The 17,038-nt window shown below is 37.8% G+C and overlaps 1 protein-coding gene across 10 annotated transcripts in view; it reads right to left on the bottom strand.

The window, feature by feature from the left end:
* The window catches only part of LOC137235484 (calcium-dependent secretion activator-like), a 2,443,847-nt gene that overhangs the window by 1,704,330 nt on the left and 722,479 nt on the right, over positions 1-17,038 (bottom strand). For all 10 annotated transcript variants that reach the window (XM_067758485.1, XM_067758483.1, XM_067758487.1 and 7 more), the window contains one exon: positions 15,442-15,556. In XM_067758485.1, coding sequence (XP_067614586.1) covers positions 15,442-15,556 — 115 coding nt within the window. The remainder of the gene's footprint in view (positions 1-15,441; positions 15,557-17,038) is intronic.

The raw sequence follows: 17,038 nt of genomic DNA on the forward strand, positions 1-17,038 counted from the left end.
AAATTAAATCAATTACGAGTGTAGCGAATAAAGACCAGGTGAAGTTTAGTCATAGAGTCTAACTTCGCGAATTACATGGTCGAAAATGAATGTTCACCAGCAAACATCAATAAAACAGTTAATGTTTTTCACATATAAGCAAAAGGCCGGCGTCTCAACATACTCGAAAACATGGAAATCTACAAACAGAAAACATTCGCCGGTAGAATAAAAAACGAACAGATAAACACAATATTCGAGCTATTAAAACTAGCTTACAAGAAACAAAGTAATCCCACAGGTACAACAGACAAACACACAACAACAAATAAACACAAAACAATTAACGCACCAAAAAAAAACAAACCCACAAAAAAGGTTAAACGACTAAAATTACGGACTTTTACCTGCCTCAGTCAGCCACACAAATCGATCAGTAAAAACAACTCTCGGTTATGAATGAAAACACAGCACATACACATAACTAAATAAACGCAAGCATCAATTTGGCAATACCTGCTCATGTACCTACGAACTATAAATACAGGACAAACGACAACAACAGATCAGAACGAAAATCGACACTGATGATGGCACAACGCCGAAACCGGTTGGTCTCGAAACCAAATTTGACAAGGGATGACGGAAAATCGTTCCAATATACACCACTTAGAGTAGGTGGAGACCTTAATGCTTGCTCAACTGTATGGGGTAGTAGTCGAACTAACGATAGAGATAGATTTCTTCTCGAAAGCCTTGCATCCCTGAGGCTAGAGCTTCTTAACGAACAGGGAAAATATACATTCGACACCGGCAGTAGACGATCCATTATAGATCTCACGTTTGCTAGTATCGAAATAGCGAGGGGAGCAAAGTGGTCCATCAGTACAAAGTACACAAAGCTATTACCTAAGAGCTAGTGGAAACTTCACCAAGAATAGCTTCCAATCAACTACAAAGACGATGGAAACAACACCTTTTTGAACCACAAATATTTGATGTGGTTTGGAATGATGCCACAATACGAAATACAAAAATGCGGAGGACCTGTCGTTTCAAATATCTAAGTCATTAAGTACATCATGTGATGCTGCCATGCCAAGAAGTCGCACCAAAGGTACTCGGACTCCTGTATACTGGGGGAACGACGAAATAACCGTGGTGACCATAAAGTACGGCGAAGGGGACAGAAGGCACGCTCATCACCACGATGTGATGAGCTACATAGTACCTACCTGCAAAGCCCAAAGAACAGCGCTAAAAACGCTATAAAAAAGAGCAAGAAATCGCGATTAAAGAAATTAATTGAGAATGCTGACGTTGAGCATCGAGTATTGGCTTACAGAACGGTGATGGCTAAAAAATAAGGGCCGATATCCGAGCAACCTACATGCCCAATTCTTATGAGAGGAATCGTTAAAACTCTTTTGCGACACAAGATCACTGGTGTGATATCGAGGACCTCGAAGGTGTTGAAATCCCCCAAATAACAGAGCAGTAGGTATAGGATGCAATAAATAGAGTTGCAGATAATAAGTTCCCGATACGCGATGGGGTGCCAAATATAGCCCTTAAATCCGCGATAGGACCTAGAACATTAGTATTTACGGACCTTTTCAACGCCTACATCTAAGAGGCTGTCTTCACCCACTTACGGAAACGTCAAAGACTGATTTATTTGCTGAAATCTGGTAAGATGCCCGACCAGCCATCCTCATACATGCCACTTTGTATGTTGGATTGGATAGGACAAATTCTCGAGCGTATTATCAGTGAGGGTCTACACCAGACCCAGGAAAGCCGAGGTGGCTTGTCAAAGAGTCGTTTAGATATCGAAAGTCAATATCCACGATAGATGCAATACAAACAGTTGTCAATATAGACCCGTCCTTTAATGAGTCGTTGCCAATTGATATCATGATAGGTTCGCAATACGTTTGGAAGGTGTTTGATTGCAAGAGAAAGTTCGACGCTTTTAGAAATCCCATAGCTGTTTCCACAATTTTCGGATGGGTAGTTACATCAATCACTATCGGAAATGATACCCCTTCAACCAAGTCATTCTTAACTACAGTTAACATTGACCAGTCACTTAAAAATTTTGGGAAATTGAGGAAGTTAATTTTCCCAAAAGAATTGAACCAGACGATGCATTAGTTGAAGAACACTTCTTACGTACAACGACTCGTGAACCTGATGGAAAATATACAGTAGATCTCCCATTCAGGCAAAATGCTCAAACTTTTCAGATACCACTTCTCGATTTTATTCAGTGGAGAAACGTTTAGTTAGAAACCACTCATTGAGGCTACAGTATATTGGATTTATGCGACAATATGAAACGATGGGTCATATGTGTGAAATGCAGCCACGCCAAACTACCCCAATGGATGCTTCGGTATTCTATATTCCATATCACCCGGTACTCGGCAAAAAACTGAGAGTCGTTTTTGACTCCAAAGGCCGCTCCTTGACTTTACATATGGGGCCGAATATTTATCGAAATTTGTTCGCCGTTTGTTTAAAGTTCCGTCTTCATCGATTTGTTTTTACAACAGACATTATAAAAATGTTTCGCCAAATTTGGGTTGCTAAGCATCATCGTGACTTCCAAAGGATAATTTGGAGGGAGGATCCCAGCCTTCCATTGAAGCAGTACCAACTATGTATGGTCACCTATGGAACGCCGTGTGCTCGCTATCTGGCAGTCAGGGTACTTCAACAAATAGCTCAGGATTACAAGATAACACATTCTCGCGGAAGCCGCATACTTTTAGAAGACTTCTACGTTGACGACGTTTTGACGGGTGCCTATTCAGAGACGGAGTTGCTGCAACTGCGTGATGAACTAGTATATTTATTGAAGCTGGCCGGCATGGAACTCAGCAAATGGGTGTCAAGTTCTTCGAAATTGGATCAGGAACTACCTGCGCAGCGTGAGATACTTCCGGAGGAATTTGCCAAGGTACTAGGGCTTTATTGGAAACCTAAAGAAGACATTCTAACTTATTCTTTTAAAACCAAAAGTGAGCCCACCGTTAACAAAAGGCAAATTCTCTCAAATGTATCCTTATCGTTGTTCGATTCAAAATTATGTTTCAGTCACGATGGTTACAAAATTTGTCACGGGATGAAGCTTTGCCTCCCAATCTGGCAGAAATTTGGACACAACACCATCAAGATCTTAATGAGGCAAGTGAAATAAAAATTGTACGATTTGTGCCAAACCATGTTGACAAAATAGAAATGAATGGGTTTTCAGACGCTTCAACAAAAGCATATGCAGCGGCTGTTTATTTGTGTTTTGAAAAGGATAATGAGGTCATTGTTTCACTACTTGCACCGAAAACCCGAGTTGCTCGCCTAAAAACAATATCTCTACCTAGAATAGAGCTTAGTGGGGCTCTCTCACTGGCACGTCTAGTGAAGGTTATACTCGAAATTATTCCGAGTCGGGAATCCAGGGTGTATGCTTCGTGCGACTCCACAATTGTGCTGTCCTGGCTTTCAATGCCACCGGTTAAACTTAAGACATTCGTAGGTTAAAGAACAAGCGAAATATCGACTAATCTTTCACGAAGCTTTTGGCATCATATAATTTCTAAAGATAATCCAGCGGATTATGCATCACGTGGGATGTCTGCAGCCGTGGCCATTTTACATTTTGAACAAACGACGAAAGCAACACAATTAGTATGCTAACTACAGATGGTACAGAGAGCAATGTATTTGATTGTCTCATCGACCGCGTATCCTCTTAGCAACGGCTACTTCGGACAACAGCATATGTTCTACGTTTCATTAACCATACTCGTAAACGTCCAGTCAAAACTTCTCTTACTTTAGTCTTCGAGGAAATATCAAACGCGCGTGATGTTCTTTTGCGACATTCTCAAAGATGCTTCAAAGTTCAGGTGCAAGCATTTAATTAAAAGAGAAATAAGACGACGTTCACCGACTCTTAAGTTAGCCCCGGTCTTGGACGACAAGGGCGTTTTTCGCGTTGGTGAAAGAATCTCTAAATCAGAGTTATGTGAGGAAACCAAACATCCCATTATACTACCAAAACTTTGTAACGGAACTCCTCTTTTACTGTTGGACGAACACAACCGACACATTCACCCAGGCGTATTAGCACTTTTCGTCATTGTACGTCAGAGATATTGAGTGTTGGAAGATAGGAATCTTATACGTAAATACAACTGTGCAAGGTGCTTTCGGTTACGCCATGCATCGACGTCACAATTCATGGCTGATTTACCTCCAGTTCGTGTCCGTCAAGCATTTCCCTTCCAGCACTCCGGAGCAGATTACGCTGGACCAATTATTTTAAAATTATATCGAGGTAGAAATGCACTACAGTCCAAGGGATATATTTGCATTTTTGCGTGCCTGGCCACATCGGCAATCCACATAGAACTGGCTAGCGATTTATCTACTGATTGTTTTCTATCAGCACACAATTATTTAGCGACAATGGGCGAAATTTTGTTGGGGCGTCTAGAATTTTGAGTGAGATGCATCAGCTTGTAAAGTCACAGGAGCGTAACAACATAATAAGCGAAGTCTTGGCTCACGACGGAATACGCTGGAATTTCATTCCTCCTCACGCACCTCACTGGGGTGGAATTTGGGAGTCAGCCGTGCGCTCCGTTAAGCTACATTTGCGCCGAGTTATTGGAAATTCTATCCTCACAGCTGAGCAGTTGAATACTCTTTTAATACAGATTGAGGCTGTGGTGTATTCAAGGCCAATTGGCGTGGCCTCCGATTCTGATGTTAATCACCTATCTCCCTCTCATTTCTTAATAGATCGACTACTAACAATGGTAGCCGGAGGAAGTCTACAGGATATCAATGAAAATAAGTTCGACCATTGGCAACACATACAAAATATGTATCAAGCATTTTGGCGCCGCTGGCACCAGGAATATTTAACATCTTTACAAAACCGGGCCAAATGGACAGAAGTACAAAGAATATAGTAGTTGGAGACATTGTAATAATAAAAGAGCCAACGCAGTACCTGCCGCCTGGCCAATGGGATAGGTATTGGAAACATTCCCTGGGGCAGACGTGCTAGTCCGCGTCGTGAAACTTCGTACCATCCGAGGAGAAATAATACGAGCAATAACAAAGATAGTGATTCTGCCAACTTATGAAACAGTGTTTCAGCGGGGCCGGGAATGTTGAGGAATGCTATAAAAATAACATACCTTTTTTAATGTAAAGACAACTGCTCTGTTTTTCGCTACATTTCGGTAACCATTATATTCTATATGTAGCACGAATATCACCACTTTTTGCACTTTCCTTCATCTCCTGTCATTCTTAAATTTGTATACTCAGTTGAGCAGAGCTCACAGAGTATATTAACTTTGATTGGATAACGGTTGGTTGTACAGGTATAAAGGAATCGAGATAGATATAGACTTCCATATATAAAAATCATCAGTATCGAAAAAAAATTTGATTGAGCCATGTCCGTCCGTCCGTCCGTCCGCCCGTTAACACGATAACTTGAGTAAATTTTGAGGTATATTGATGAAATTTGGCATGTAGATTCCTGACACTCATCTCAGATCGCCATTTAAAATGAACGATATCGGACTGTAACCACGCCCACTTTTTCGATATCGAAAATTTCGAAAAACCAAAAGAATGCGATAATTCATTGCCAAAGCCGGATAAAGCGATGACACTTGGTAGATGGGTTGACCTTATGACGCAGAATAGAAAATTAGTAAGATTTTGGACAATGGGCGTGGCACCGCCCACTTTTACAAGAAGGTAGTTTAAAAGTTTTGCAAGCTGTAATTTGGCAGTCGTTGAAGATATCATGATGAAATTTGGCAGGAACGTTACTACTATTACTATATATGCGCTAAATAAAAATTTGCAAAATCGGAAGAAGAACACGCCCACTTTTTAAAAAATCTTTTTAAAAGTCAAACTTTAACAAAAAATTTAATATCTTTTCTGTATATAAGTAAATTAAGTCAAAATTTAACTCCAGTAATGATATGATGCAATAAAGTACAAAAATAACAGAAAATTTCAAAATGGGCGTGGCTCCGCCCATTTTCATTTAGTTTGTCTAGAATACTTTTAATGCCATAAGTCGAACAAAAATTTACCAATCCTTCTTAAATTTGGTAGGGCATAGATTCTATGACGGTAACTGTTTTCTGTGAAAATGGGCGAAGTCGGTTGAAGCCACGCCCAGTTTTTATACACAGTCCACCGTCTGTCCTTCCGCTCGGCCGCTAACACGATAACTTGAGCAAAACCCGATATATCTTTACTAAACTTAGTCCACGTACTTATCTGAACTCACTTTATCGTGGTATAAAAAATGGCCGAAATCCGACTATAACCACGCCCACTTTTTTGATATCGAAAATTACGAAAAATGAAAAAAATGCTATAATTCTATACCAAATACGAAAAAAGGGATAAAACATGGTAATTTGATTGGTTTATTGTCGCAAAATATAACTTTAGAAAAAACTTTATAAAATGGGTGTGACATCTACCATATTAATTAGAAGAAAATGAAAAAGTTCTACAAGACGAAATCAACAGCCCTTGGAATCTTGGCAGGAATAGAGTTCGTGGTATAGCATACATAAATAAATTAGCAGTACCCAACAGATGATTTTCTGGATCACCCTGGTCCACATTTTGGTCGATATCGCGAAAACGCCTTCACATATATATCTAAGGGCCACTCGCTTTTAAAACCCTCACTAATACCTTTAATTTGATATCCATATCGTACAAACACATTCTAGAGTCACCCCTGGCCCACCTTTATGGCGATATCTCTAAAAGGCTATAGAACTAAGGATTACTCCCTTTTAAAATACTCATTACCACCTTTCATTTGATACCCATATCGTACAAACACATTCTAGAGTCACCCCTGGCCCACCCTAATGGCGATATCTAGAAAAGGCGTACACCTATGGAACTAAGGATCCTAATGCCCACTCCCTCTTAAAATGCTCAGTAACACCTTTCGTTTGATACCCATATCGTACAAACACATTCTAGAGTCACCCCTGGCCCACCCTAAATGCGATATATCAAAAAGGCGTCCACCTATAGAACTAAGGATTACTCCCTTTTAAAATACTCATTACCACCTTTCATTTGATACCCATATCGTACAAACACATTCTAGAGTCACCCCTGGCCCACCCTAATGGCGATATCTAGAAAAGGCGTAAACCTATAGACCTAATGCCCACTCCCTCTTAAAATGCTCAGTAACACCTTTCGTTTGATACCCATATCGAACAAACATTCTAGAGTCACCCCTGGCCCACCTTAATGGCGATATCTCTAAAAGGCGTCCACCTATAGACCTAATGCCCACTCCTTCTTAAAATGCTCAGTAGCACCTTTCATTTTATTCCCATATCGTACAAACACATTCTAGAGTCACCCCTGGTCCACCTTTATGGCGATATCTCGAAACGGCGTCCACCTATGGAACTAAGGATTACTCCCTTTTAAAATACTCATTAACACCTTTCATTTGATACCCATATCGTACAAACATATTCTAGAGTCACCCCTGGTCCACCTTTGTGGCGATATCTCGAAAAGGCGTTCACCTATAGAACTAAAGCCCATTCCCTTTTAAAATACTCATTACCACCTTTCATTTGATACCCATATCGTACAAACACATTCTAGAGTCACCCCTGGCCCACCTTAATGGCGATATCTCGAAAAGGCGTCCACCGATAGACGTAAGGCCCACTCCCTCTTAAAATGCTCAGTAACACCTTTCATTTGATACCCATATCGTACAAACAAATTCTAGAGTCAGCCCTGGTCCACCTTTATGGCGATATCCCTAATTGGCGTTCATTCATAGAACTATGGCCTACCCTCTCTTAAAATACTCTTTAATACCTTCCATTTGATACACATGTCATACAACCACATTCCAGGGATACCCTAGGTTCATTTTCCTACATGGTGATTTTCCTTATTTTGTCTCCATAGCTCTCAACTGAGTATGTGATGTTTGGTTACACCCGAACTTAGCCTTCCTTACTTGTTCTATATAAAATCTTTTGCATGTATAATAATTGCCATTTCATTGTTTTTCATTATACATACAAGTGTTGAATAAAGTGAACTACTGAACAAAGATCAATACTTTTCTTTATCCGGCGATTAAATTGAAGTTATCAATTCCTTGCCAACCGATTAACTTAAAAAATTGTTTATACTCAGCGTGCTTTGCACACAGAGTATATTAACTTTGATTGGATAACGGTTGGTCGAGATAGATATAGACTTCCATATATAAAAATCATTAGTATCGAAAAAAAATTTGATTGAGCCATGTCCGTCCGCCCGTCTGTCGGTTAACAAGATAACTTGAGTAAATATTGAGATAGCTTCACCAAATTTGGTACACGAGCTTATCTTGGTTATCTTGGCTTATATTGGTATTGAAAATGAGCGAAATCGGATGAAAACCACGCCCACTTTTTATATATTTAAAATTTTTGAAAACACAAAAAACCTGATAATTTAGTAAATAATACACCTAGAATATTGAAATTTGACATGTGGACTGATATCGAGACTCTTGATAAAAATTAGGAAAAAGTTTTTAAAATGGGAGTGGCAACGTCCACTTGTGATAAAATAAATTTTACAAATATTATTAATCATAAATCAAAAATTGTTAAACCTATCTCAACAAAATTCGGCGGAGAGGTTGCCTTTACTATAAGGAATGCTTTGACGAAAAATTAACGAAATCGGTTAAGCACCACGCCCACTTTTATATAAAGGGTCGTGGACGAATAAAATAAGCTATATCTTTGCAAAAAAGAGCTTTATATCAATGGTATTTCATTTCCCAAGTGAATTTATAACAATAAATAGGAAAAACCTCAAATGTTTCGGGAGCCATAACTCGAAGAAAAATTAAAAGGATCTTAATAAAATTGGGTACAAAAATTGTTCCTATAGTAGGAAATATTTCTAGGAAAAATGGAGGAGATCGGTTAAAGACCACGCCCACTTTTATATAAAAGATTTTTAAAAGGGTCGTAGACGAAAGTAATAAGCTATATCTTAGCGAAAAAGAGCTTTGTATCAACAGAATTTTACATTCTAAATTGAAAAATAACATTAAATTGGAAACCCTAAAATTTTTGAAAATGGGTGTGGCACCGCCCCTTTTATGACTAAGCAATTTTCTATGTTTCGGGAGCCATAACTCGAAAAAAAATTAACATCCTTATAGTAAAAATGGACGGGATCGGTTAAAGACCACGGCAACTTAGATATAAACCAAGTTTAAAAGGGTCGCAGACTAGAACAATAAGCTATAACTTTGCAAAAAATAGTTTTGAATCAATGTTATTTCACTTATCAAGTTTTATTGTAAGAGAAAATGGGAAGAAATGTTTTTTAAACGGGCGGTGCCACGTGTTATGCAGAAAAGTAATTTATCTGAAATGAAATGTAAAATTGAAGCTCACGCTGAGTATATAATGGTCGATTACACCCGAGCTTAGACAACCTTACTTGTTAAAATTGTAATCAGTTTATCCGTACGATTGTCTTATGTTGTCGTCTTGTTTTAATAATTTTTTTTTTTTCAAGTTTTTAGTCTTTATTTAATTGCCTATTATTTCTCATTCTATTTAGTTCATTTAGTGAGGCATTATTACAAGCACTCTTTCCTGACAATTTGTTACAATCTAAGTCCTCAATACATAATCCTTTCAAAGACTTTACTCGACCCGGCGCCACGTATGCTAGTCCCTCCTGCAACTCCAAAATATTTTGATGTCACTTCTACCGGACTGTATGTAATATTTTTTCCAAATATGGGCCAAATGGGACATCACAGGTCGCTTTCTATTCATGTATGTATTATGTGTTCCAAATATGGACCAAATCGGACAACAAATACGATTTTTTTGAATATCTCGATCCTCGTCATCTAGTAGCGTTTTTTTTAAATAGGTCGCTTTCTATTCTTGTATGTATTATGTGTTCCAAATATGAGCCAAATCGGACCACAAAATGATTTTTTTGAATATATCGATACTTGCGCCACCTAGTGGCGATTTTTTTCATAGGCCTTGTATGTATTATGTGTTCCAATTATGAGCCAAATCGGACCACAAATATGAATGTTCCCCAGCAAACATCAATAAAACAGTTAGGGTTTTTCACATAAAGCAAAAGGCCGGCGTCTCAACGTACTCGAAAACATGGAAATCTACAAACAGAAAGCGGCGCTTTTTTTTCATAGGTCGCCTTCTATTCTTGTATGTATTATGTGTTCCAAATATGAAACAAGTCGGACCACAAATACGTTTGTTTTCGGGTTTGGTCATCGGGTTCTGAACTATATTCGAAGTTTCAAGCTTGTAGCTTATCGGGAAGTTACTTAAATTTCAATTACAAAATTCGTTCCAGCAAGCCAACCAACCAACCAGCCTGTCAAGTCAAGCTAAATAAAACCGTTTAAAAACACGGAATCCAAACATTATACCAGAGTCTAACTTCGCGAATCACATGGTCGAAAATGAATGTTCCCCAGCAAACATCAATAAAACAGCTACAGGTTTTCACATACAAGCAAAAGGCCGGCGTCTCAACGTACTCGAAAACATGGAAATCTAAAAACAGAAAGCGAAGATTTTTTTTCATAGGTCGCTTTCTATTCATCTATGTATTATGCGTTCCAAATATTTATTTTCTTTATTTATATTTATTTATTTTTATTTATTTAATTCCTTCAGTCTAAAAGTACATGCAGACTAGTTAAAAATAGAAAACAATTCAAGCTTAAACTTATATAAGCTGTTATTAAAATTAAGAACATTACTGAATCGATTTGCTAGATGTAGAATCCTAGTTATAGGTTCATTCATTGCATAATTCGTTTCATGGGTTACTTCGATAAATAATCTGTTATGCCGAAGATTACGCAGTGGAATATATGGAATGAACAAATTAGATAAATCGGAGCAATTTATGCGCAAGTTTATTACATTATAGGCAAGCATGAGTGAGATACAAGTTATTCTGTCGTGCAAAGCCTGAAGACCAAGCAACTTGCGCCTGCTGGTATACGATGGGAGGCCGTCTGGCCAGTGAAGCATCCGTAAAGCAATTTCGTAATAACTTTTTGAACTCTCTCAATTTTAGAGGAGTTAGATTCATAAAAATGATTCCATATTACAATATTCAAGGCGACTTCTGACCAAGGAGGTATAAAGTACCTTCAACGTCGTAGGATCCTTGAAGTCACAGGTGTTTCGTCTAATGAACCCAACCATTGCAAAGGACTTTGCAAGAATGAAGTAAATATGACTGGAAAAAGAGAGTTTGGAGTCAAAAATGACACCCAAATCTTTAATCTCTTGACAACGATTAAGAGATTTAGCATTTAGTATGTAGTTAAAATATGTCGCAGTTGTATTTTTGGAATAAGACACAATACAGCATTTGTTTGTATTTAAAAATAAATTATTGTCTGCGCACCAACCGGCAAAAGAGTCCAGATCATATTGCAAGTTAGTGCAGTGCAATAGTTTGACATCGTCCGCAAACATCAAACATTTAGCAAATTTGAATTTCTGGGGCAAATCATTTATAAAAATTAAGTATAATAGAAAGCCACAATGGGTACCCTGCGGAATACCTGACCAGGCGTTTATATGTAGAGATGACCAAATCGGATCAAAAATACGATTTTTTTGAATATCTCGATCTTTGCGCCACCTAGTGGCGATTTTTTTCATAGGCCTTTTATGTATTATGTGTTCCAATTATGAGCCAAATCAGACCACAAATATGATTTTTTTGAATATATCGATCCTTGTGCCACCTAGTGGCATTTTTTTCATAGGCCTTGTATGTATTATGTGTTCCAAATATGAGCCAAATCGGACTACAAATACGATTTTTTTGAATATCTCGATCCTAGCGGTGATTTTTTTTCATAGGTCGCTTTCTATTCTTGTATGTATTATGTGTTCCAAATATGAACCAAATCGGACCACAAATACGATTTTTTTGAATATCTCGATCCTTGCCGCTAGGTGGCGACTTTTTTCTTATTATTGCATTTTCATCGGGTTCTGAACTATATTTCAAGTTTCAAGCTTGTAGCTTATCGGGAAGTTACTTAAATTTCAATTACAAAATTCGTGCCAGCCAGCCAACCAATCAGCCAGCCTGTCAAGTCAAGCTAAATAAAACCGTTTAAAAACACGGAATCCAAATATTATACCAGAGTCTAACTTCGGAAACACATGGTCGAAAATGGATGTTCCCCAGCAAACATCAATAAAACAGTTAAGATTCTTCACATACAAGCAAAAGGCCGGCGTCTCAACGTACTCGAAAACATGGAAATCTACAAACAGAAAACACTCGACCGTGGAATATTAAACGAACAGATAAACGCAATTTCTTACAATATTCGAGCTTTTAAAACTTGTTTACAAGAAACAAAGTAATTACACAGGTACAACAGACAAACACACAACAACAAATAAACACAACACAATTAACGCACCAAAACAACAAACCCACAAAGAAGGTCAAACGATTAAAATTACGGACTTTTGCCTGCCTCATTCAGCGACAGAAATCGACTAGTAAAAACAATTCTCGGTTCTGAATGAACACACAGCACATACACATAACTAAATATACACAAGCATCAATTTGGCAATACCTGCTCATGTACCTACGAACTATAAATACAGGACAAACGACAACAGATCAGAACGAAAATCGACACTGATGATGGCACAACGTCGAAACCGGTTTGTCTAACCAAATTTGACAACGAATGACGGAAAATCTTTCCAATATACACCACTTAGAGTAGGTGGAGATCTTAATGCTTGCTCAACTGTATGGGGTAGTAGTCGAACTAACGATAGAGATAGATTTCTTCTCGAAAGCCTTGCATCCCTGAGGCTAGAGCTTCTTAACGAACAGGGAAAATATACATTCGACACCGGCATTAGACGATCCATTATAGATCTCACGTTTGCTAGTATCGAAATAGCGAGGGGAGCAAAGTGGTCCATCAGTACAAAGTATTACCTAAGAAGCTATTACCTAAGAGCTAGTGGAAACTTCACCAAGAATAGCTTCCAATCAACTACAAAGACGATGGAAACAACACCTTTTTGAACCACAAACATTTGATGTGGTTTAGAATGATGCCACAATACGAAAGGCACATGCGGAGGACCTGTCGGTTCAAATATGTAGGTCATTAAGTACAGCATGTGATGCTTCCATGCCAACAAGTCGCGCCAAAGGTTATCGGACTCCTGTATACTGGGGGAACGACGAAATAGCAGAGGAGAAGGGGACAGAGGGCACGCTCATTACCACGAAGATTGCTGGTCCTATGATATCGAGGACCTCGAAGGTGTTGAAATCCCACAAATAACAGAGCCGTAGGTACAGGATGCAATAAATAGAGTTGCAGATAATAAGTTCCCCAGACCCGATGGTGTGCCAAATATAGCCCTTAAATCCGCGATAGGACCTAGAACATTAGTATTTACGGACCTTTTCAACGCCTACATCTAAGAGAGTGTCTTCGTCCGCTTACGGAAATGTCAAAGACTGGTTAATTTGCTGACATCTGGTAAGATGCCGGACCAGCCATCCTCATATATGCCACTTATTATGCTGGATTGGATAGGAAAGATTCTCGTTCGTATTATCAGTGAGCGTCTACACCATACCCTGGAAAGCCCAGGTGGCTTGTCAAACAGTCAGTTTAGATATCGAAAGCCAATATCCACGATAGATGCAATACAAACAGTTATCAATATAGCCCGTGAAGCCACAACAGGAGAGAGTACTCATTTTTGATACGGATGAGGGACCAAGAAAGCCCAACATAACCGGCTGTGTACCACAGGGTTCTGTTCTACAGCCAACGCAATGGAATCCGACGTATGACTGTGTGCTACAAATCGACCTTCAAATGTAAATGATACATGTACATTGCATAATAGCCAAAAGAGATACAACACCTCACGTATGTGGCGAAAAAGGAAATATTACGTGCTTATTTAAGTAGTCAAACGAAAAGTTGTCATGCTTTGAAAATTTAATATATTGTCAAAGTACTGGCCTCAAAAGACAAATTAGACTAAACGACAAAACAAAAATAAATTTTATATACTTTTTGCGGGATTTTCATGAAGTTTACATCAAGTTTACAAAAGCATGATAGTGTTAATAGTTGGCAAAACTTTCTTCAAAATTTGGAGCAAAGCGCAAAGACCCCCTTGGATTAGGCACATAAATTATATATCTGTTTATTCTATAAAAAACAAAGCTGTTGCTGTATTTTTCGAAATGTCAGAAAATATTTTTCAAAAAATTCGACCAATCCAATGTATTACATTAAGGATAAAAAACTAAAGGTTGTAAATAGATTTCTAGACGAGAGACATACAAAATTTCTGTTCATTTGAGATGCGCCATAACCACCTTCCAATATATGCTAAATTTAACTAACCAGGTGAAACTGTTAATAGTTATATTTTGTTTTTGGTATTTCGAATAATTTACTAAAACAAGGTGAACCTTGCCGATGGGCTTACCAAATTGAAGTTGAAATTTTTTTCATATTACGTAGTACAAACTTGTTTTGGAACAGATATTTGCTTACGGAAATTTTAAATTCTATGGGAGATACCATACCTCTTATTCCCATGTACCCCAATTCTCTTTAAAACTATGACTTTAACGATATCAGATATGCCAAGTTTATGAATGTGACTTAATCTGTTCAGGATATGTGATATCGAAAGAAAAACTCGTTTGGGAGATACCACACCCTTCTTTCTAATTCTTCCCACTTTTCCCCTTATATAATATCTATGTTGGGCATCTGCTTGCAAAATATGATTGACCTGGATTTACTACCCTCAGAGATATTGTTATATCATATGTTGGTATATATGTATATCAGATGCAACGCCCCTGTATAACAAAACTTCTCCCAATGCACTGAATAACCCTTTTCCTACAAAGTGGGGTATATCTCATTAAAATCGGTCAAACGGTGCGTCCAAAAGGGAGTTTAAAAATTTGTGTGTGGCGTATTTATATATGTATAGATAGATACCATATTAGAGTTCTGTGGGAGCACTCCCCATTTGCAAGTCTTACCACTTTTCCTTACAAGTTTGATGTAATTAAAAAAAGGCATTGGCACCAAATTACAGTGATGTATCTGCAGTAGTTCCGAATATGTGTGTGACGGAAATTAAACTTTTTTTCTACAATACAAAATATGTCCTGAAGAACTCTATTTCCACATTCCATCCAAATAGGTCAACCGATGCGTTAAAAATAGTTGAAAAATTCTCGTGTGGCGTATTTATATGTATAGATAGATTTACTTTATATTAAACTTACATGTACTTCTGCGCCATTCTTGTCGCTTACAACGGAAGGCGATGGCGATACTGGTCGAGGTAGAGAATTTGTACATGAGCTAACATGTTGTTTGGGCATCTCTTGTGATATACCGCTTCATGATGATCCCAAAGAACGTTTTGAAATTAAATGAATATTATGTTTGATATATTTAAGTGTCTGTGCAATTATAATAATGAAAAAAGAATTATGAATACGAGAATGGCACACAAAGAAATTATTTGGACATACATTACTTACTCCACTACATAATACCCGCAGGTTTTTTCAAATTTCTAGTGTGGACATCCACTCAAAATTGGACCATTCGTGCGTAGCTTGCGGCAGTTTTTCACGTTCTTAGAGTATATACATTTTCAATTGATATTTTTACGGGTTTCAGTGAAGTATATAAACAAGAAGCGATGGAGTCTTATGAAACAGGTAAGTGTGTATAATATTTATGTACTTAAAGATTTATATAGTCCCTAACGCCTTCGTAATACAATTTTTAAAAAGTGATGTATTGGGGCAAAATTTTTTCCCAATTTTTTTTTCCAAAGGTTTTTTGTTTTAGTGCCCCGCTTTGCCCCGCATTGATTCCAATTTTTTTAGAAAGCCTGTGTTTTGTTAATAGTGGAAAGATTGGTCCCGCTTATTCCCGCAATAAAAAATAGTAAACGTACTCCAATTTTTTTATAATTTATTTAATAATTTGGGAAAAGTTTAAACAACGTAACATTAGGACGGACAAGGCGACAGCTGTTTCGATTATACCTTGTAAATCTCTTCAAAGCCTTTTCTCCCGGGAGTGGGAGTCGAACTCGCACTCCTACGATAGTTGAAATGGTTATAAACGCATTCAGCTACGTCATGCCTTAGTTGTTGTAAAGTTTTTCCCAATTGCCTTCTTTTTGCATATTTTTAATCTTTTACACATTACATACTTCGTATGCAATTATGTGTTAAAGCTTTGCTTGGTAGGGCGGTTTCAAAGAAACTTTGGTTTTGTTGCTGTTTTTGTTCTATTTATAGAACTACAACGAATTAACCAATTTTGTCTGTTTGTATGATTTTAATAATCGGGGATTGCCCATATTGCTTTTTTAAATGTATGAAAACATTTATTTGAAGCAATTTATTAATTTTTTTTTTTTATAATTTATTTAATAACTTGGGAAAAGTTTAAACAACGTGACATCAGGACGGACAAGGCGACAGCTGTTTCGATTATACCTTGTAAATCTCTTCAAAGCCTTTTCTCCCGGGAGTGGGAGTCGAACTCGCACTCCGACGATAGTTGAAATGGTTATAAACGCATTCAGCTACGTCATGCCTTAGTTGTTGTAAAGTTTTTCCCAATTGCCTTCTTTTTGCATATTTTTAATCTTTTACACATTGCATACTTCGTATGCAATTATGTGTTAAAGCTATGCTTGGTACGGCGGTTTCATACATTTAAAAAAGCAATATGGGCAATCCCCGATTATTAAAATCGTACTCCAATTTTGTTGAAATTCGGCGCGTGATCTTGTTGTAGCATAAGAAGAATATATATGCAATATGGTGATGATTGGTACCGTGCCACGCCCCCTCT

Source organism: Eurosta solidaginis, chromosome X (genome assembly GCF_040869045.1).
Source record: "Eurosta solidaginis isolate ZX-2024a chromosome X, ASM4086904v1, whole genome shotgun sequence".
Taxonomy (NCBI): domain Eukaryota; kingdom Metazoa; phylum Arthropoda; class Insecta; order Diptera; family Tephritidae; genus Eurosta; species Eurosta solidaginis.